The sequence below is a fragment of the Salvelinus fontinalis genome, chromosome 30, assembly GCF_029448725.1.
Source record: "Salvelinus fontinalis isolate EN_2023a chromosome 30, ASM2944872v1, whole genome shotgun sequence".
NCBI lineage: Eukaryota > Metazoa > Chordata > Actinopteri > Salmoniformes > Salmonidae > Salvelinus > Salvelinus fontinalis.
The window spans coordinates 9,759,415-9,782,989 of NC_074694.1; the positions used below are offsets into that span (position 1 = coordinate 9,759,415).

General features: G+C 42.6%; 1 protein-coding gene across 1 annotated transcript; it reads left to right on the forward strand.

Annotated features, from left to right (window-relative positions):
* Positions 1 to 18,917: 18,917 nt before the first annotated feature.
* On the forward strand, positions 18,918 to 22,838 carry LOC129828608 (zinc finger protein 503-like). The gene is made up of 2 exons (XM_055889673.1): positions 18,918 to 19,479; positions 19,849 to 22,838. The coding sequence occupies exons 1-2, from the start codon at positions 19,228 to 19,230 to the stop codon at positions 21,268 to 21,270; spliced, it is 1,674 nt and encodes a 557-aa protein (XP_055745648.1). The 5' UTR covers positions 18,918 to 19,227; the 3' UTR covers positions 21,271 to 22,838.
* Positions 22,839 to 23,575: the final 737 nt, after the last annotated feature.

The window sequence follows — 23,575 nt, forward strand, 5'->3', positions numbered from 1 at the left end:
ATAAAATAAGGTACTGATAAAATAAGGTACTGGTGAAATAAGGTACTGATAAAATAAGGTACTGGTGAAATAAGGTACTGATGAAATAAGGTACTGGTGAAATAAGGTACTGATAAAATAAGGTACTGGTGAAATAAGGTACTGGTGAAATAAGGTACTGGTGAAATAAGGTACTGATAAAATAAGGTACTGATGAAAGAAGGTACTGGTGAAATAAGGTACTGATGAAATAAGGTACTGATGAAATAAGGTACTGATAAAATAAGGTACTGGTGAAATAAGGTACTGATGAAATGAGGTACTGATGAAATAAGGTACTGATGAAATAAGGTACTGGTGAAATAAGGTACTGATAAAATAAGGTACTGATAAAATAAGGTACTGATGAAATAAGGTACTGATGAAATAAGGTACTGATGAAATAAGGTACTGATGAAATAAGGTACTGATAAAATAAGGTACTGGTGAAATAAGGTACTGATAAAATAAGGTACTGGTGAAATAAGGTACTGATAAAATAAGGTACTGATAAAATAAGGTACTGGTGAAATAAGGTACTGATAAAATAAGGTACTGGTGAAATAAGGTACTGATAAAATAAGGTACTGGTGAAATAAGGTACTGATAAAATAAGGTACTGGTGAAATAAGGTACTGATAAAATAAGGTACTGATAAAATAAGGTACTGGTGAAATAAGGTACTGATGAAATAAGGTACTGATAAAATAAGGTACTGATGAAATAAAGTACTGATGAAATAAGGTACTGATGAAATAAGGTACTGATGAAATAAGGTACTGATAAAATAAGGTACTGATAAAATAAGGTACTGATAAAATAAGGTACTGGTGAAATGAGGTACTGGTGAAATAAGGTACTGATGAAATAAGGTACTGATGAAATAAGGTACTGATGAAATAAGGTACTGATAAAATAAGGTACTGATGAAATAAGGTACTGATAAAATAAGGTACTGATAAAATAAGGTACTGATAAAATAAGGTACTGGTGAAATGAGGTACTGGTGAAATAAGGTACTGATGAAATAAGGTACTGATGAAATAAGGTACTGATGAAATAAGGTACTGATAAAATAAGGTACTGATAAAATAAGGTACTGGTGAAATAAGGTACTGATGAAATGAGGTACTGATGAAATAAGGTACTGATGAAATAAGGTACTGGTGAAATAAGGTACTGATAAAATAAGGTACTGATAAAATAAGGTACTGATGAAATAAGGTACTGATGAAATAAGGTACTGATAAAATAAGGTACTGATGAAATAAGGTACTGATAAAATAAGGTACTGATGAAATAAAGTACTGATGAAATAAGGTACTGATGAAATAAGGTACTGATAAAATAAGGTACTGATGAAATAAGGTACTGATGAAATAAGGTACTGGTGAAATAAGGTACTGATGAAATAAGGTACTGATGAAATAAGGTACTGATGAAACAAGGTACTTGTCACGTTCCTGACCTATTTTTATGTTATTTTGATTATGTTTAGTTGGTCAGGGCGTGAGTTGGGGTGGGCATTGTATGTTGTGTGTGTTTGGTTAGTCTATGGGTGTTGTATGTGTATGGGATAGTGTTTGTTAGGTCGTCTAGTTATGTCTATGGCTGCCTGGATTGGGTCTCAATCAGAGACAGCTGTCATTCATTTGTCTCTGATTGGGAGCCAGATTTAAGGTAGCCATAGGCAGTAGGCTTTTGTGGGTGTTTGTTCCTGTGTCCTCACAGGACAGGTGAAGGTTAGTCTCATTTGTTGTTTTGTAGTTTTGTAGTGTATTGTTTTGCTGTTTTCATTAAAAGATGGCTTATTTCCCTCAATCCGCATCTTGGTCCTATCCATGCTCCTCCTTGTTTGAGGAGGAGAACAACATTGACTGCCTTTACAGAAACACCCACCACAACAGGACCAAGCGGATTGAGGAGAGAGAGAAAGAACTAAGGCACTGGACACAGGAGGAATGGTCTTGGGAGATCATGGACGGAAAAGGACCCTGGGGAAGGGTTGGAGAGAATCGCCGCTCTCGGGAGGTGAAGAAGACAGCCACAGCCCAGGAGCGGTGGATTGAGGAGGCAGCACGGATGAGAGGCTGGAAGCCCGAGAGGCTCACCCAAGAATTTCTTGGGGGGGGGGGCTAAAGGGGAGTGTGGCGAAGCCGGGTTGGATACCTGAGCATACTCCCCGGGCTTGCCGTGGAGTGAGAGGGCGTCGTACTGGTCAGACACCGTGTTATGCGGTAAAGCGCACGGTGTCCCCAGTACGCGTGCTTAGCCCAGTGCGGGCTATTCCACCTTGCCGCACTGGGAGGGCTAGGTTGGGCATCGAGCCGGATGCCATGAAGCCGGCCCAACGTATCTGGCCTCCAGTACGTCTCCTCGGGCCGGCGTACATGGCACCAGCCTTACAGGTGGTGTCCCCGGTTCGCCTGCATAGCCCAGTGCGGGCTATTCCACCTCGCCGCACTGGCAGGGCTACGGGGACCATTCAACCTGGTAGGGTTGGGGAGGCTCGGTGCTCAAGAGCACGTGTCCTCCTTCACGGTCCGGTATATCCGGCGCCACCTTCCCACCCCAGCTCAGTACCACCAGTGCCTACACCACGCACCAGGCTTCCAGTGCATCTCCAGAGCCCTGTTCCTCCTCCACGTACTCTCCCTATGGTGTGTGTCTCCAGCCCAGTGCCTCCAGTTCCGGCACCACGCACCAAGCCTCCTGTGCGTCTCCAGAGCCCTGGACGCACTGTTCCTTCTCCCCGCACTCGCCCTGAGGTGCGTGCCCTCAGCCCGGTACCTCCAGTTCCGGTACCACGCACCAGGCCTAGAGTGCGCCACGAGAGTCCAGTGTGCCCTGTTCCTGTTCCCCGCACTCGCCCTGAGGTGCGTGCCCTCAGCCCGGTACCTCCAGTTCCGGTACCACGCACCAGGCCTATAGTGCGTCTCAGCCGGCCAGAGTCTGCCGTCTGCCCAGCGGTAACTGAACGGCCCGTCTGCCCAGCGCCGTCTGAGCCATCTGTCTGCCCAGCGCCGTCTGAGCCATCTGTCTGCCCAGCGCCGTCTGAGCCATCTGTCTGCCCAGCGCCGTCTGAGCCATCTGTCTGCCCAGCGCCGTCTGAGCCATCTGTCTGCCCAGCGCCGTCTGAGCCATCTGTCTGCCCAGCGCCGTCTGAGCCATCTGTCTGCCCAGCGCCGTCTGAGCCATCTGTCTGCCCAGCGCCGTCTGAGCCATCTGTCTGCCCAGCGCCATCTGAGTCATCCGTCTGCCACGAGCCATTAGAGCCGCCCGTCTGTCCCGAGCCAGTAGAGCCGTCCGTCAGTCAGGAGCTGCCAGAGACGCCCGCCAGTCAGGAGCTGCCAGAGACGCCCGCCAGTCAGGAGCTGCCAGAGACGCCCGCCAGTCAGGAGCTGCCAGAGACGCCCGGCAGTCAGGAGCTGCCAGAGACGCCCGCCAGTCAGGAGCTGCCAGAGACGCCCGCCAGTCAGGAGCTGCCAGAGACGCCCGCCAGTCAGGAGCTGCCAGAGACGCCCGACAGTCCGGAGCTGCCCTACAGTCCGGAGCTGCCCTACAGTCCGGAGCTGCCCTACAGTCCGGAGCTGCCACTCAGCCCGGACCTGCCGGAGTCCCTCAGCCAGGACCTGCCGGAGTCCCTCAGCCAGGACCTGCCGGAGTCCCTCAGCCAGGACCTGCCGGAGTCCCTCAGCCAGGACCTGCCGGAGTCCCTCAGCCAGGACCTGCCGGAGTCCCTCAGCCAGGACCTGCCGCCCCTTATCCCGGTGCTGCCCCTTGTCCCGGTGCTGCCCCTTGTCCCGGTGCTGCCCCTTGTCCCGGTGCTGCCCCTTGTCCCGGTGCTGCCCCTTGTCCCGGTGCTGCCCCTTGTCCCGGTGCTGCCCCTTGTCCCGGTGCTGCCCCTTGTCCCGGTGCTGCCCCTTCTCCCGGTGCTGGTCGCTCATTTAGGTGGTGTTAGTGGGAGGGTGGTCATTGGGAGGGGGATAAAGAAGCGGGGATTGATTATGGTGGGGTGGGGACCTCGCCCTCAGCCTGAGCCACCACCGTGGTCAACTGCCCACCCAGACCCTCCCCTGGACTTTGTGCTGGTGCGCCCGGCGTTCGCACCTTGAGGGGGGGGTTCTGTCACGTTCCTGACCTATTTTTATGTTATTTTGATTATGTTTAGTTGGTCAGGGCGTGAGTTGGGGTGGGCATTGTATGTTGTGTGTGTTTGGTTAGTCTATGGGTGTTGTATGTGTATGGGATAGTGTTTGTTAGGTCGTCTAGTTATGTCTATGGCTGCCTGGATTGGGTCTCAATCAGAGACAGCTGTCATTCATTTGTCTCTGATTGGGAGCCAGATTTAAGGTAGCCATAGGCAGTAGGCTTTTGTGGGTGTTTGTTCCTGTGTCCTCACAGGACAGTTGAAGGTTAGTCTCATTTGTTGTTTTGTAGTTTTGTAGTGTATTGTTTTGCTGTTTTCATTAAAAGATGGCTTATTTCCCTCAATCCGCATCTTGGTCCTATCCATGCTCCTCCTTGTTTGAGGAGGAGAACAACATTGACTGCCTTTACAGTACTGATGAAATAAGGTACTGATGAAAGGGACAACAAAAAAACAAAACAAAAACAATCCACTTTATAAACACAGCAACAACCACCAATCAATGTAGATGATTAGCCTGGTCCCATTCAGATTTATAAATACAGCAACAACCACCAATCAATGTAGATGATTAGTCTGGTACCAGGCAGGTCGGTTTGATCTTTTTTGCCACCTCCTATGGTCATTGCCACGCTAAAAATGACCAAAGACAATGACCATAGACAATGGCTATAGACAATGACCATAGACAATGGCTATAGACAATGACCATAGACAATGGCAATAGACAATGACCATAGACAATGGCTATAGACAATGACCATAGACAATGGCTATAGACAATGACAATAGGCAATGGCTATAGACAATGACCATAGACAATGGCTATAGACAATGACCATAGGAGTGAACAAGACAGTACAAACAGTCTTGGGTCCAGGCTAGTATTTGATCCCAAAGGAAAAAACCCAAAGCAACAGCACCTTGCTGCAAGGCAGCGTCCAAACCAACTCTACCTTCCAGTTCCTGCCATCATAAATTCCTTGCATGCATCGATGCCTGCCTGCCTGCCTGCCTGCCTGCCTGCCTGCCTGCCTGCCTGCCTGCTTGCCTGCCTGCCTGCTTGCCTGCCTGCTATCCAGTCCCCCAACGCGTGACACTAAGTCCTGATTGAAGCGCCCCTCCTGGTTATATCCTTAATCCGACCTGTGAAATGTGACAAGATCATTCTTTGGGACTACTTTAAGACGAATAATCTGCCTAATAATCTGCCTACCACTGACAGTCATCCCAGCCTGCACCACTCCTTCCCACGGTCAACATGCTCCCTTTCCATCCCGGCTCAACTCTCTTCAATCAAATCTTAAATTAGTAAAGAAATATGGGATCAGTGAACTAACAAACCATGTTGTATTCACTGAATGCTATTCAGCATGTGAACTGTACTTGGATTAAACGTTGGTATAATATTGATTTCCATTATAAAAAAATACTCTTGATTATACAGTACATTTCAAAAGCAGTATGTAATTATTGTTGCTTTTGTGATCATTCTATTTAGTGTTATTTTACTTATTGTAAAATAATAAGAAATGTACCTAAATCATGTCAATAAGATTCCTTCAGAAGTCTTGATTCCATTTCATTCATCTCCTGTAAGACTTATAGGAAGAGAGAACCGTTTTATAGACTTCTTCCTAAAGTTTCCTTACATTTCTAAGGGCAGTAATATGGCAGTTGTCATTTTGTGATGCTCCAGCCGTACCACACATTGGTTCCAGTGAAGTCAGATCCAGTCAGATCTGGTCTATACCATGACTGCAGCTTGTCATGTTCCTCCTCATCTACCTGGTGGCAAGAAGTGGACGACCGACAGATCAACAACGTAATCTCCTCTCCAGGCTGTACTTCAGGCTCCAGGCTGTACTCCACCTCAAGGCTCTTCAGACCACAGTGTTAGCTAATTGATGAGACAGCCTGAAAAAGACCCTTCTAGGTTTTCACCTCAACTTTTCTGTTTCAGTCATAACATACTAACTACACCTGATCTCAAGTTATCTCACTTCTGGTGTGATGAGAGGCATCACGATACTTTCACGTATGTCAGCTCTCTCCGAGTTTAATTTCTAGAAATGATATCAGTGCTACTTAGAGGGTAAAAATCTTCCATTCAGCACACAGACAGCTGAAGGTAATGAAATGAGGAGTATTCCTTCTCAAAGTAACTGAAACATCCTGAGCGCCTAAAATCTTTAATACTTTGTGACACATTCTCCCAACCTTTTCCCTGACAGCTTTGGGTGCAGAACAGGAGAAAACAGTCTAGTTCCTTGCCATTTAACGTTGAAAGGTATCTCTTAACTCAGAGTACAATTCCCACACTTAAAGACATGGTTATTGTAGTCAGTATATACAGTACATTATGGAACTGTTCAGAGTTCCTCCCATTATTATCTGAAGATGCTCTCAAGCTCTGTCAGGTTGGATGGGGAAAGTCACTGCACAGCTATTTTCAGTTGTCTCCAGAGATGTTCGATCGGGTTCAAGGTCAGGCTCTGGCTGGGCCACTCAAGGACATTCAGAGACTTGTTCCGAAGCGACTTCTGCATTGTCTTGGCTTTGTGCTTAGAGTCGTTGTCCTGTTGGAAGATGAACCTTCGCCCCAGTCTGAGCTCCTGAGCAGGTTTTCATCAAGGATCTCTCTGTACGTTCCTCCATTCTCCATGATGGCCGCTAACCAAGATGGCGTAGCAGTGTAGACGTCTTTGTCCTGTCGTGTCCCGTGTCCCTTGTATATATCTTTTTACATCTTTTTCTTCGCATATCTTTTTAAAAATATTTTCTTAAACCACAACTTCTATTCGATTTATTGCCTACCTCATGCCTTTTGCACACATTGTATATAGATTCTCTTTTTTCTACCATGTTATTGACTTGTTTATTGTTTACTCCATGTGTAACTCTGTGTTGTTGTCTGTTCACACTGCTATGCTTTATCTTGGCCAGGTCGCAGTTGCAAATGAGAACTTGTTCTCAACTAGCCTACCAGGTTAAATAAAGGTGAAATAAATAAAAAATTCATCTTTCCCACGACCCTGACTAGTCTCCCAGTCCCTGCCACTGAAAAACATCTCCACAGCATGATGCTGCCACCATCATGCATCACCGTAAGGATGGTGCCAGGTTTCCTCCAGACTTGACACTTGGCATTCATGCCAAAGAGTTCAATCTTGGTTTCATCAGACCAGAGAATCTTGTTTCTTATGGTGTGAGAGTCTTTCAGGTGCTTTTTGGCAAACTCCAAGTGGGCTGTCATGTGCCTTTAACTGAGGAGGAGCTTCCGTCAGGCCACTCTACCATAAAGGCCTGTTTGGTGGAGTGCTGCAGAGATGGTTGTCCTTCTGAAAGGTTCTCCAATCTCCACAGAGGAACTCTGGAGCTCTGTCAAAGTGACCCTCGTGTTCCTGGTCACCTTCCTGATTCCCCCGATTGCTTAGTTTCCTTAGTCTTGGTGGTTTCAAACTTCTTCCATTTAAGAATGATGGAGGCCACTGTGTTCTTGGGGACCTTCAATGCTGCAGAAATGTTTTGGTACCCTTCCCCAGATCTGTACCTTGACACAATCCTGTCTCGGAGCTCTACGGACAATTCCTTCAACCTCATTGCTTGGCTTTTGCTCTGAAATGAACTGTCAACTGTGGGACCTTATATAGACAGGTGTGTGCCTTTCAAAATCATGTCCAATCAATTGAATTTACAACTTGTGGACTCCAATCAAGTTGGAGAAACATTTCAAGGATGATCAATTGGAAACAGGATTCACCTGAGCTCAATTTCAATTCTCATAGCAAAGGGTCTGAATACTTATGTAAATAAGGTATTTCTGTTTTATTTTTATTTTAAAGATTTATTCAAATTAAAAGAAAAATGTTTTTAATCCATTTTAGAATAAGGCCTTAAAAATTCTACTTGGTCACAATCCCGGATCCGGGAGCACCCTCATCAGTAAATAAGCTGACTAGTATAGCCTAGCATAGCGCCACAAGTAAATACTAGCATCTAAATATCATTAAATCACAAGTCCAAGACACCAGATGAAAGATACACATCTTGTGAATCCAGCCATCATTTCTGATTTTTAAAATGTTTTACAGGGAAGACACTATGTATTTCTATTAGCTAATCACGATAGCAAAAGACACAACTTTTTTTCCCACCATTTTTTTCCTGCATAGGTAGCTATCACAAATTCGACCAAATAAAGATATAAATAGTCACTAACCAAGCAACAACTTCATCAGATGACAGTCTGATAACATATTTATTGTATAGCATATGTTTTGTTAGAAAAATGTGCATATTTCAGGTATAAATCATAGTTTTACATTGCAGCCACCATCACCATCATCTTGGGCAAGTTGTCCTTTGTCCAGAAGAATCGTTGCTCGGTTGTAGATTGTCGCCTTCAACTTTGGAATTAGCAGTAAACATTAGCCATGTGGCGAAGACGTGCCCAACTCACTATAACGCAGCACAAAGAAATATCAGAAAATCGCAATATACTGATATAAACTGATATAACTCGGTTTAAAATAACTACATTATGATGTCTTTAACACCTATATCGAATAAAATCAGAGCCGGATATATCTAAGGCCTATAACGGGAGCTTTCCAGAACGCCATCCTGAGGTCTGTCTTGCGTCATGGCGAATGTTGAAAAGAGTGGACCCCACGTACCCAGACCATTTATATGGCCTCAGATCTGCCTAGCAACTCCATTCCAATTCTCACTATTAGCTGACATCTAGGGGAAGGCGTATGCGGTGCATGTCGAAACTAGAGAGTGTTTTCTATCCAATAGTAATAATAATATGCATATTGTACGAGCAAGAATTGAGTACGAGGCAGTTTAATTTGTGAACAAAATTTTTACAAAGTGAAAACAGCACCCCCTTTTGAGAAAAGGTTTTAACGCAAAAAATGTGTAAAAAGGGAAGAGTTCTGAATACTTTCCGAATGTACTGTACCCTCTCATAGGTGTATTATAGTCAGTATAAACCCTCTCATAATGTGTATTATAGTCAGTATATACCCTCTCATAATGGGTATTGTAGTCAGTATATACCCTCTCATAATGGTTATTATAGCCAGTATATACCCTCTCATAAGTGTTATTGTAGTCAGTATATACCCTCTCATAATGGGTATTGTAGTCAGTATATACCCTCTCATAAGTGTTATTGTAGTCAGTATATACCCTCTCATAATGGGTATTGTAGTCAGTATATACCCTCTCATAATGGTTATTATAGCCAGTATATACCCTCTCATAAGTGTTATTGTAGTCAGTATATACCCTCTCATAATGTGTATTATAGTCCGTATATACCCTCTCATAATGGGTATTGTAGTCAGTATATACCCTCTCATAAGTGTTATTGTAGTCAGTATATACCCTCTCATAATGGGTATTGTAGTCAGTATATACCCTCTCATAATGGTTATTGTAGTCAGGCTTCATCTAGTTTATCCTCGGCCTATTTCTGGTTCATTCAGCACTGTATTTCCATTCGCAAAGCTTTGGCCTTAGACCCTTGAAACATATTGACAAACCCCCCTTTTGTTCTTGAGGATCAAACAGTGCATCATCTGGGAACATTCTGGACTAGCACCTTTATAAAAAAATACAAACAATGAATCCAGTAGTCTGCCTTGTTTTTGATAAAGTGTGCTTTCCTCTTTCAGAGGTAGCGCCCTGCAGATGTCCTGTGATATCTACGTAGGTCGCCAAAATACACTATAACACAGATTAGTCAAGCTACATGTTACAACAATCTACAAAATGAAACATGAGCTGAGGAAGAGTCCATTTACACGTTGGCAACAGACAAGAGCAACTATGCACTTCAAAGTTGAGTTAGATCAGTTATACACAAATACCAAGAGGCTCACTCAGAACCTAATCAGGGAAGGCATCTGACTAATTACAAACACAAAACAAACATTAAACAGATTTGAATCAACTAGTCGTATTCCACAACATTTATGACTGAGAGGAGTATCCACTCCAAAATGTAAATTCCATTACAACAGATCCGCAACAAAGCAGACATCACGAAAACAGAGCCAACATAAAAAACACTGCTTTAAACATCCATTATGACCCGTTTATGATGACACATTGAGTTAAAGAAGAACTGAAATGTTTACTTTGTAGAAATGAAACAAACAGATCATCAGAATAACAGTCCACATTTTTTTTTTTCAAAAAAGGTGTCATCGTCACTTTAAATTTCATCAAGCTACACCTGTGAAAATGGAATGCTTATGGCACCCTATTCTCTAAATAGCATGCTTATGGCACCCTATTCTCTAAATAGCATGCTTATGGCACCCTATTCTCTAAATAGCATGCTTATGGCACCCTATTCTCTAAATAGCACTCTAAAAATGTCATCCTATTACCTACATAGTGCACTACTTTTAAACAGAGCCCTATGTGTCCAGATCAAAAGAAGTGCACGAAATAGGGAATAGAGTGTCAATGTTCCCATGGCTCCAAAGACACCCCAGTTCAGTTCGTTAGCTAGGGATTTTCATTTCCTGATAAACACGCCACTCTGTGCGACACGGTAGTGCCACGTACTTTACTATTATTAATGTGACAGCCCTCCGGGCAAAGCCAATCAATTAAACAGGAGCAATTTCTATCCCAACTCGGTCCAAAGGCCCTGGAACGGATAACTCTTAGGACCACTTCCATGTGATAAAGAGTCAATCCCGGGATCAAATATATTGAGAGTTGGCTTTAGCCTGCCCTGAGTGCCATATGACTAGCCTCTCCAGTTTTTGGACGATTCTATCAGCTCCATTGAGCCAGACGAGCTCAATTAAGCACCGATAAAGTATTTGAATGGATTTCAGACAGTATTTGAACTGCTTAGGACCACTTCCATGTGACAAAGAGTTAGGGCATTATTCATGACTATGTGGGCTCTACTCTGCCCTGCACCACCTCACACTGAGAAGACAGGAACAGAGGTATGAAACAATAACACCTTCTCGCCATCAGCTCCCGTTTTCACCGGTCAGACCCAGTAGTCTGTCTGCCTGCCTGTCTGCCTGTCTGCTGAGATGAACTTAGCCTTCACCATTGAGCTCAATGGTTCTAACAATGAATTTAGCCTTCACCATTGAGCTCAATGGTTCTAACGATGAACTTAGCCTTCACCATTGAGCTCATTGGTTCTAACGATGAACTTAGCCTTCACCATTGCGCTCATTGGTTCTAACGATGAACTTAGCCTTCACCATTGCGCTCATTGGTTCTAACGATGAACTTAGCCTTCACCATTGCGCTCATTGGTTCTAACGATGAACTTAGCCTTCACCATTGCGCTCATTGGTTCTAACGATGAACTTAGCCTTCACCATTGCGCTCATTGGTTCTAACGATGAACTTAGCCTTAACCATTGAGCTCAAAGGTTCTAATGCTGTACTTAGCCTTAAGATGCTTTTGGGAAATCGGGCCCTGAATCTATATTCATACACAGCAGGGCTTAGCTGTGATACAGTAGTCAGGAGCTCTTAGATAGCATCCTTGTCACACCCTGGCCTTTGTTAGAATTGATTTTCTTTATTAGTTTAGTTAGGTCAGGGTGTGACATGGGGGATGTTTGTGTGTTTTGTCTAGTTTAGGGTGTGTGTATTGTTTAGGGGGTTCTGTAGAGTGTATGGGGTTGTGTTCAGTGTAGGTGTTTAGGAAAGTCTATGGTTGCCTGATTTGGTTCTCAATCAGAGACAGCTGTTTATTGTTGTCTCTGATTGGGAGCAATATTTAAGGCAGCCATAGGCTTTAGGATTTTGTGGGTAATTGTCTATGTTGAACGTTTGTTGCTTGTCTATGCACTTACGTCATTTAGCTTCACGGTCGTTTGTTGTTTTGTTTAGTTTGTATTCAGTGTTCGTTTCGTGTTTTTCCTTCTCTAAATAAAAGAGAATGTATTTTGAACACGCTGCGCCTTGGTCCTCTCTCTCACCCATAGACGATCGTGACAATCCTTCAGTGAAATTACAGACACATTGTATTAAGATGATTCTAATGCAGGTATTTGTTATTGTAGCATTAGGCATTAGGCCTTGCCGCTACAATAAATACTTCAAGGTGGCAGACAAAGATATGTTAGTAGACAACACTACAGTTCACTTGAAAGTCGAGGTCAAATGTATTTACATGAACAGAAACAGCAATGTATCATTAGAGGAGTTATTATTCACTGGGTAATTCTCCTGTAAATAACAAGCAACGTTGTCATTGGAATTGCATGAAGGGTGTGTAAACATAGCTACAGCACGGGATAAGTTGCATGCGTGTGATTCGTTGCATGTTTGACGTTCATTGGGAGAGTAGAGACTTCCTGAGTTGAGAACAAATGAGTACTACAGTGCTCATGAATAGGAAAACAACTGCTGTAAATTATATTTGCACTTATATTGTCTGTAGGGTAATGTACAATGCATGACTGTAGTCATAATAATAACTTGTCATAATAATTACTATCTGCAATAAGTTCCCCTGGTAATTAAAACCAATTATTAAAAATGAATGTAGTCTCTAACAGAGTGGAGGAGACAGTCCAGCTCATGGATATTAAGAGCCTATATAATAGAATATATAATTTATGGATTAATTTTCCTCAGATTGCTCCTCCTGAAGTTCTCTGCTGTTTAGCTAATTGCTCCTACTGAATGTCTCCTCTGTTTGGCTAATGGCTCCTACTGAATGTCTCCTCTGTTTGGCTAATTGCTCCTACTGAAGGTCTCTGCTGTTTAGCTAATTGCTCCTACTGAAGGTCTCTGCTGTTTAGCTAATTGCTCCTACTGAATGTCTCCTCTGTTTGGCTAATGGCTCCTACTGAATGTCTCCGCTGTTTGGCTAATTGCTCCTACTGAATGAATCCACTGTTTGGCTAATTGCTCCTACTGAAGGTCTCCTCTGTTTGGCTAATGGCTCCTACTGAAGGTCTCCGCTGTTTAGCTAATTGCTCCTACTGAATGAATCCGCTGTTTGGCTAATTGCTCCTACTGAATGAATCCACTGTTTGGCTAATTGCTCCTACTGAAGGTCTCCGCTGTTTGGCTAATTGCTCCTACTGAAGGTCTCCGCTGTTTAGCTAATTGCTCCTACTGAAGGTCTCTGCTGTTTGGCTAATTGCTCCTACTGAAGATCTCTGCTGTTTGGCTAATTGCTCCTACTGAAGGTCTCCGCTGTTTGGCTAATTGCTCCTACTGAAGGTCTCTGCTGTTTAGCTAATTGCTCCTACTGAAGGGCTCTGCTGTTTGGCTAATTGCTCCTACTGAAGGTCTCTGCTGTTAAGCTAATTGCTCCTACTGAAGGGCTCTGCTGTTAAGCTAATTGCTCCTACTGAATGTCTCCTCTGTTTGGCTAATTGCTCCTACTGAAGGGCTCTGCTGTTTGGCTAATTGCTCCTACTGAAGGGCTCTGCTGTTTGGCTAATTGCTCCTACTGAATGTCTCCTCTGTTTGGCTAATTGCTCCTACTGTAGGTCTCTGCTGTTAAGCTAATTGCTCCTACTGAAGGTCTCTGCTGTTAAGCTAATGGCTCATACTGAAGGTCTCTGCTGTTAAGGTAATGTTTCCCAGACTATATCTGAAAAATAACTGGGGCGCAAAATATTCACTATAGCCTATTCCGAGAGAGTTTTAGCTGTTGAAATAGTGGAACCTAAGCCAGCTACATCATATCAAAACAACACTATAAAGTCTAAGCCATAAATGAGTTTTACTTTATAGGAATTGAGAAATGTACTTGAAATAATCTACATTGGACATTAAAATAAAACATCAACACACTATCAAATACAGTGTTTAAGTCCTATATAAATATATATATAAACAAATACGGTTGAAGTCAGAAGTTTACATACACATTAGCCAAATACATTTCAACTCACTTTTTCACAATTCCTGACATTTAATCCAAGCAAACATTCCCTGTTTTAGGTCAGTTAGGATCACCACTTTATCTTAAGAATGTGAAATGTCAGAATAATAGTAGAGAGAATTATTTATTTCAGCTTTTATTTCTTTCATCACATTCCCAGTGGGTCAGAAGTTTACATACACTCAATTAGTATTTGGTAGCATTGCCTTTACATTGTTTAACTTGGGTCAAACTTTTCGCGTAGCCTTCCACAAGCTTCCCACAATAAATTGGGTGAATTTTGGCCCATTTCTCCTGACAAAGCTGGTGTAACTGCGTCAGGGTAGTAGGCGTCCGTGCTCGCACATGCTTTTTCAGTCCTGCCCACACATTTTCTATAGGATTGAGGTCAGGGCTTTGTGATGGCCACTCCAATACCTTGACTTTGATGTCCTTAAGCCATTTTGCCACAATGTTGGAAGTATGCTCGAGGTCATTGTCCATTTGGAAGACCCATTTGCGACCAAACTGTAACTTCCTGACTGATGTCTTGAGATGTTGCTTCAATATATCCACATAATTTTCCTTTTTCATGATGCCATCTATTTTGTGAAGTGCACCAGTTCCTCCTGCAGCAAAGCACCCACACAACATGATGCTGACACACCCGTTCTTCACAGTTGGGATGGTGTTCTTCGGCTTGCAAGCCTCCCCATTTTTCTTCCAAACATAATGATGGTCATTATGGCCAAACAGTTCTATTTTTGTTTCATCAGACCAGAGAACATTTCTCCAAAAAGTACGATCTTTGTCCCCATGTGCAGTTGCAAACTGTAGTCAGGCTTTTTTATGGTAGTTTTGGAGCAGTGGCTTCTTCCTTGCTGAGCGGCCTTTCAGGTTATGTCAATATAGGACGCGTTTTACTGTGGATATAGATACTTTTGTACCTGTTTCCTCCAGCATCTTCACAAGGTCCATTGCTGTTGTTCTGGGATTTTTTACACTTTTTGCACCAAAGTACGTTCATCTTTAGGAGACAGAACGCGTCTCCTTCCTGAGCGGTATGATGACTGCGTGGTCCCATGGTGTTTATACTTGCGTACTATTGTTTGTACAGATGAATGTGGTACCTTCAGGCGTTTGGAAATTGCTCCCAAGGATGAACCAGACTTGTGGAGGTCTACAATTATTTTTCTGAGGTCTTGGCTGATTTCTTTTGATTTTCCCATGATGTCAAGCAAAGAGGCACAAGTTTAAGGGTAGGCCTTGAAAAACATCCACAGGTACACCTCCAATTGACTCAAATTATGTCAATTTGCCTATCAAAAGCTTCTAAAGCCATGACATCTTTTTCTGGAATTTTTTGGAAGCTATTGAAAGGCACAGTCAACTTAGTGTATGTAAACTTCTGACCCACTGGAATTGTGATACAGTGAATTATAAGTGAAATAATCTGTCTGTTAACAATTGTTGGAAAAATTACTTGTGTGATGCACAAAGTAGATGTCCTAACCGACTTGCCAAAACTATAGTTTGTTAACAAGAAAGTTGTGGAGTGGTTGAAAAACAAGTTTTAATGACTCCAACCTAAATGTGTGTAAACTTCCGACTTCAACTGTATACACATTATATATATATATATATACATACATACATACAGTACAATAACACAATAAAACATTTACTATTAAACAAATGCACAAAAAAGCCTTCTGTATGCCTGTATTGTGACTTGCCTAGTTAAATAAAGGTTCAACAAAAGAAATACATATTGTAGGAGAGAATCAGTTACCCACCCTGCATTAGTCTCCAACCACCGTGACTGTCCTCAGAGAGTCTGTGCTGTAAATAATTAGATATCATTATATTTGCATCATGTAGGGAGTGATCCATAAACACGTCACTGGTGTGAAAATATGGGTAGGGATTTCAAACGTTATATTTGAATGTCAAGAATTATGGCAACGGGGGAAAAAATATGTTTCCGATTAAGGATAATGTCGAGTACTTGGTGTCGGGTGCAGTGGGCTATCCATCACGTGGACAATAAAATGAGTTTTTTGCTTGACGTTGGAAATGTATGGTCGCCCTTCTACACCCTAATAACTCACACGCTGTGTTGGGAGCCTGACAGCCGTTGCCCGAAAACAGCAGTTATCAATAAAAAAATAAGTCTGATCAACATTACACTTAAATTAGGTGATATTACACTATGACGTTTTGGTTTAGGAACAAACTAAAATCAAATGAATGATAAATAGTTTTGGAGCCTTTTAGCTTGTATAATTGGTGGAATGTAAGAGGCATCTAATCATGTGAGTGACGTAGCATGCAAGTTGTCAGCAGTGGTGGAAAAAGTACTCAACTGTAGTACTGGAGTATCAGTAAAGATACCTTAATAGAAAATGACTCCAGTAAAAGTGAGTCACGCAGTAAAATACGACTTGAGTAAATGTCTAAAAGTATTTGGTTGTAAATGTACTTAAGTATCAAAAGTAAATGGAATTGATAAAATGTACTTAAGTATCAAATTAAAAGTTGAAGTGTATAAACCATTTCAAATTCCTTATATTAAGCAAACCAGACGGCACAATTGTCTTGTTTGTTTTTTATTGACAGATAGCCAGGGGCACATTCCAACACTCAGACATCATTTACAAACAAAGCATGTGTGTTTATTGAGTCTGACAGATCAGAGGCAGCAGGGATGTTCTCTTGATAAGTGTGTGAATTGGACCATTTTCCTGTCAAAATGTAACGAGTACTTCTGGGTGTCAGGGAAAATGTAAGTAATGTAGTGATGTAAAAATAAAAGTTAGCAAAAATATAAATATTCAAATAAAGTACAGATACACCAAGTATTTTTACTTGTTGTCAGGGGAAATGATCCTATAGGGCAGATTGCATTCATAATATCTTGTTTAGATGTGACAATTTATGTTTATCATCATTTAGATTGGGCAAATTGAGCACGTCAATCTAAACTAAATCAAATGTCAAACTACTGAATTCAGGGTTTCCCTTCAGATAAATTGAAAATAAGGAGTTTGATATTTTTGGGACTTTTTGCCTCAGTCCTTATTTTTCTCGTTGTCATATTTAAATTCTGACACAGGCCTAATGAAAAGACAAACAATAATAGGCGACATTTTACAATATTATGAGAGAACAAGCACGTGAATAAATGTCATTTGAACCACAGTCAATATAAACAAACATTGTGCACTTTTCAACTCGAAACACGAAAACAATATTTGATATTTTCTATCAACCCTGAATTACTGTCCCTTGGAGCTGCGCTGCCTAATCGAATATGTCAGTCTTCAGTGTTGATGAAATATGATGACATGAGAGTTGTCTACTTTAGACTGAGGCATTGGCTTACGTCCCAAACGGTACACTAATCCCTATATAGTGCACTACTTTTGACCAGAGCCCATACGGTTTCAGTCAAAAGTAGTGCATTAGATAGAGAATAGGGTTCTATTTGGAACGGAAACCTCGGGCATTGGAACGGGGATCAGGCTGGCACACTATCTCCTCTCCTCTTTCACTTTGACTGCTACTGCTGCAGATGACCTGAATCTAGACAACTGACACATAACTGGCAGTATAGGGACAAATTGACAGATGACAAAGAGTATGATTGACCGAGGGCTTGGGAGGGTGTGGGGGTGAACACCTGAGACATGCACATTCCACGGTAGTGCCACAGCACACTGACGTCAGCGAGTGTTTTAATGGAGAACAACTAACCAACCCGAAAAGCTCTACGCCTGTACACAATGTATACAAAAGTGTGTGGACACCCTCGTCAATTTAGTGAAGTCGGCTATTTCAGCCACACCCGTTGCTGACAGGTGTATAAAATCGAGCACACTGCCATGCAATCTCCATAGACAAACATTGGCAGTAGAATGGCCTTACTGAAGAGCTCAGTGACTTTCAAGGTGAAACAGTCATAGGATGCCACCTTTCCAACAAGTTAGTTTGTCAAATTTATGCCCTGCTAGAGCTGCCCAGGTCAACTGTAACTGCTGTTACTGTGAAGTGTAAACATTTAGGAGCAAGAATGGCTCAGCGGTAGGCCACACAAGCTCACAGAATGGGGCTTGTGTGGTCTGCTTGAAACATGTTGGTATTACAGACTCGGTCAGGGACCGGTTGGAACTGTCAGACACTTGCCAGTTGGTCAGCGCATGCTCGGAGTACACATCCTGGTAATCCATCAGGCCCTGCGGCCTTGTGAATGTTGACCTGTTTAAAGGTCTTACTCACATCGGCTACGGAGAGTGTGATCACACAGTCGTCCAGAACAGTTGGTGCCCTCATGCATGCTTCAGTGTTGCTTGCCTCGAGGTGAGCATAAAAGTAATTTAGCTCGTCTGGTGGGCTTGTGTCACTGGGCAGCTCACGGCTGTGCTTCCCTTTGTAGTCCATAATAGTTTGCAAGCCCTGCCACATCCAACTAGCGTTGGAGCCGGTGTAGTAGGACTCAATCTTAGTCCTGTATTGATGCTTTGCCTGTTAGATGGTTCGTTGGAGGGCATAGCGGGATTTCTTATAAGCATCTGGGTTGGAGTCCGGATGTTGCCTGTAATCCATGGCTTCTGGTTGGAGTATGTACGTACTGTTGATATTACATTTGTTCTACATGCAACATGTTTAAAACAACAACACTTCCCATAAAACGAATAGACTATTTATGTCAATGGACATGGTTTAAGTAATTCCCAGGATATCCCCAGGATAAATAATAAGCCCTTTTGGGGAGGCGACGTCACATTCCCTTGACCCTCCAATCACCTCAGGGGCTCATTTGATTGGAAGGCGGCAAAGGCTTTAATCTCGAGGCAAATTCAGATGCTGCTGAAGGGAGAAGAGTTTTTCTACTGCATCCAACGTAGAGAGCAAACGCACAGACGTGCTCCTGCCACTGACACACTCACACACAGCGACACTGAGGACGGATGCGGCCGCACACTCCTGCTGCGATATGAACGGGATATGTTCTGATCTTCTCCTCCTCTAATAAGGATTAGACGAAGTTCAACTATTTCTTGTTTTTAATTTCGACTTACGGTGCTATAGAACAACATGTTACTTTGATGCGGGTTTTTTTTCTTCATGAACATCAAATGTATTTTTCTCACATTTCAATGAGAATTAGGTCATGATCACATCGCCTGCATTGTCTGTTCTGAGAAATAGTATCGTGAATCCGGTGTGGGAGAGCAGTTCTTCAGGGGAGAAGGGCGCAACGATAATCAAGCCATTTCTTCATCTCGTCTCTCCCTCAGACCCTTTAAGGCAGGCTAATCGTATACCCATAAAGATTTTGAAAATGCTTACCGCACGGGGAGGTCATATTTTGCACCCGGAGTACCTTCAACCTTTGCCATCAACCCCTATCAGTCCCATCGAGGTAAGCACCACATAGGCTACGGGCTACGGGGGACGTGATAAAATAAGGATAGCAAAAGTGTGATTTTGACAGTTACAAATTAATCTTCATATTTTTTATATCAGTAGTATTAGGCCATTTTTCTTGTAACTATATCAGTTTATTATCATATTGTAATTGTAAAATGAACTGTAGATTAATGTATAAGGTGTTTATATATGGCTAAAGTGCTATGCGCAATGCGATAAACTTGTGCGTAATTTAGTGGTATTCTCCAACGGCCCATAATGTACTCCATATATAACAGGAACATATTGGTTAAACACCCAATAAAAAAAAACAATGCAGTGAAAACGTGAATAATAAGTATTATTTTCTCTTATTTCGCAGCTGGATGCCAAGAAAAGTCCGTTGGCTCTCTTAGCACAGACCTGCTCTCAAATCGGTAAACCAGACCCTTCGTCCTCTTCCAAAATCTCATCCGTAACCTCAAATGGATCTAGTGACAAAGAGACCAAACCCGGACCACTAAAAATGAGTGACATTGGAAATGAAGACAAATCTAGCTTCAAACCCTACGCCAAATCATCGGAGAAGAACAAGGACTCCTCATTCGGCAGCGGCAGTCTAAGTGGAGATAAAGGTAGTTTCCGAGTGCCTAGCGCCACCTGCCAGCCGTTCACCCCCAGGACAGGCAGCCCCAGCTCCTGCCACTCTGTGTCTCCGCTGCCGTCAGATGGAAAGCAGGGAGACACCGAGGAAAAGAAGAAGGAATTTGATAGCAATAAAAACAGTACAACGGAGAGCAGCAGCAATCACAGCCGGATATGTGGGGTTAATGGTGAGGTTAACCAACGCCAAGAGAACACTTCTGGTTCAAAGGCTATCACATCAGACTCACTCACATCTGTCTCCTCGTCATCATCTGTTCTGGGTTCAGGAGGACTCGTAGCGCCCGTCTCCCCCTACAAACCTGGTCACAGTGTTTTTCCCCTACCGCATTCCGGCATGACCTACCCTGGAAGTTTAGCAGGTGCGTATGCAGGCTATCCCCAACACTTTCTCCCTCATGGAATGACTTTAGACCCGACGAAATCTAGCAGTCAACTACTAAGCGCTCAGTTTGCCGCTGCCAGCCAACTTCAGTGCAGTAAGTCTGGGAGCCCCTTGTCCAGGTCTTCTCCTCCGTCTCTAATGTCTGCTAGCCTGTGCAGAGACCCGTACTGCCTGAGTTACCACTGCCCGAGCCACTTATCCAGTGCCTCGCAGTGCCATGAATCCTCGGCTATGAAGTCAGGATACCCCCTCATGTACCCAACTCACCCTTTGCATAGCGTGCATTCCTCGCCGCCATCTTTTGCTGGACACCCGTTATACCCCTATGGCTTTATGCTCCCAAATGACCCTCTGCCACACGTCTGTAATTGGGTGTCGGCGAACGGACCTTGTGACAAGCGTTTTTCTTCCTCAGAAGAGCTTCTCAATCACCTAAGGACTCACACTGCTTTTGCGGGGACGGAGAAGTTGATATCAGGGTACCCGGGTTCATCTTCGCTAGCCAACGCTGCCGCGGCCGCCATGGCTTGCCATATGCACATGCCCCCGAACGGGGGGCCGGGAAGCCCTGGAACGCTCACACTCAGGAGCCCGCATCACCCTATGGGACTGAGCACGCGCTATCACCCCTATTCAAAGAGCCCCCTGCCACCCGGCGCATCGATTCAGATGCCCGCTGCAACAGGTTCATATTACTCTCCCTATGCCTTGTATGGACAGAGACTCACCACTGCATCGGCATTAGGATACCAGTAGAAAATGCAGGACAGACGGACAGACGGACAATAACAATACATTTATAAAGGAGAATCGAGGCCTAAATTACATTATATTGGGTGTATTTCATGCAGGACGGGATCCGCGGGCTCAATGTATTTATTTGCGATAGCTCCAAGCGTGACAAAAATAAAGTAATTATAATATAATTGGTAAGAAGCTCAAGGTGCATTCTTTTTGTTTTTTTACAGTTAAGATGTAGGCTTTATTTGATGACGCCATTTTGATGTTACATTGACATTACAAGTCAGTGTGTATATGTTGTTTTTTGAAATGCTATTTTTTTTAATTTTATGTTTCCAACATACAAAAGTCTGCAGCCTATTCGTTATTTTTTTAATTATGTTTTTCATCGGAAAAGTGGTCGCCTATTTCTGTGTCTGTTGGGCCTATACCGCACATTGCAAATCACGTTTCCACGTTAGGCTATGCCTTAGAATGACATGTTTAGATCATTTTCCGGGTAAATTGGGCTATCTCATATTTCTTCATAAATTACATTATTCATTCCACAAGCTAAATCAGGTTTATGAACCTGGTAGGTTGTTTATGGAATAAATAATTCGACCTAAAAATGACTTAATGATTAACACTTGAGTATGTGAGACATGAGCATAATTGGTCTGTTAAAAAAATCAACGGAATTTAATTTGTGGAATTGCATTTAATTTGTGTGTAAGGCTATTTTGTTTTAAGTCTATGCCACAAACTTAATTTGAGTAACATTTTATTCGAATCACATTTTATTCACGTTTCATACCTTTAAGACTGTAAAATGTATTTTGTTCAACTTTTAAAATAATGAAACTAAATTGCAGCCTAGGCTACTGTCATCTGCCACAAATGCATTTCGCCACTCAATGTGCAATAGAGTTATTTTTATCTTTTGCAGTAATTTGGCAGTAGCCTAATAATCTTTCACCGATATTCATTTCAACATGCCATTAGAAAATGTAACATAATTTTTTTTACAAATTATATTTAGCCAACACCTTCGAACGAATGATGGTCTCAGTCAGATAAAATCGGAATAAGGAAGTTAGCCGCGTGTAGAGTTATCCGTAAAAATATGCAATTTCTGCAGCACGTTGTGAAAGAACAGGCAATCTTAAAAAGTAGCATCCCAAAGAACATGAATGAATGTTTTGGGGTCTTGTTTTCGTCTCGCAGGATTACTTTTGGACATTGGCTTATTTGTCTGGACAGAGAGTTTTTCATAACGGAAAAGTGGGATTAGATATGTTTATACATTTGCTCTAAAAACAATTATGCCTATTATTTTTGTTAGGTTAAATATTTAGTTTATGCTATACTGTGTACAGGATGCAATATTGGCTATATGATCTATTTCTTTATTTAATTCTTATTTAACCTTCATAACTAGGCAAGTATGTTAATAACAAATTCTTGCTTACAATGCTGGCCTACACCGGGCAAACCCTAACCCGGGCGACGCTGGGCCAATTGTGCGCCGCCCTATGGGTTACATCATCTAATTTATCCTAAAGTCATCACTCTTTATTCTATAAAAATGCTGTTATATTTTAGGTTATGGCGTTATGTTTTAGATTGTGTTTTTTTTTTCTGACTCCATTGCTCCATAGCCTACCATACAGGACAAACCAACACACGTCTATATTGTCAAACTACAGTTATTGAATGTCAATCAAATTATGGAGAACACAATATCTTAAATCAGATAGACCCCTCCATAGATAGGCATGTATTTTCGATACAACCCTTGCACAGATCAATATCCGAGGCACTCAACCAAGAAACCAACATGCGGGCGAAATAATCTATAGCTGTCTGATAATACTTATAGGCTACTACCGTCAAGAAGGCACATCAAGTGTAGGCCTATTGCTGTTTTGAGAGGATTGTTATTACATAATCTACTAAGGAAGGGGTTTCACTTGTTTTATGATTCTACAATCTGGAAGATGAAAACACCTCCATCCTACTCCTGAAGAAAAGGAACCGCGCCGCTGCTGACGCGTCTTTATGCCCACTAGGCCTATATGCACGCACACATCAGGTAACTAGGCTGCACGCCTACTCCCACTATATGACGTATTAGGACAACAATCTAACCGGAATTAATAATGACTGTGTGTGTGTGTGTGTGTGTGCGTGCGCGTGCGTGAGCGTGCGTGTGTGTGCGTTTTCCACATCAAAAGGATGTATGTCAATATAAACACAACGCCGGATTAATTCATGTAAACATTGCCAAATGATTTATCAAAGGAATAATTTTAATCCTCCAGGTTAAATTATGAGATCA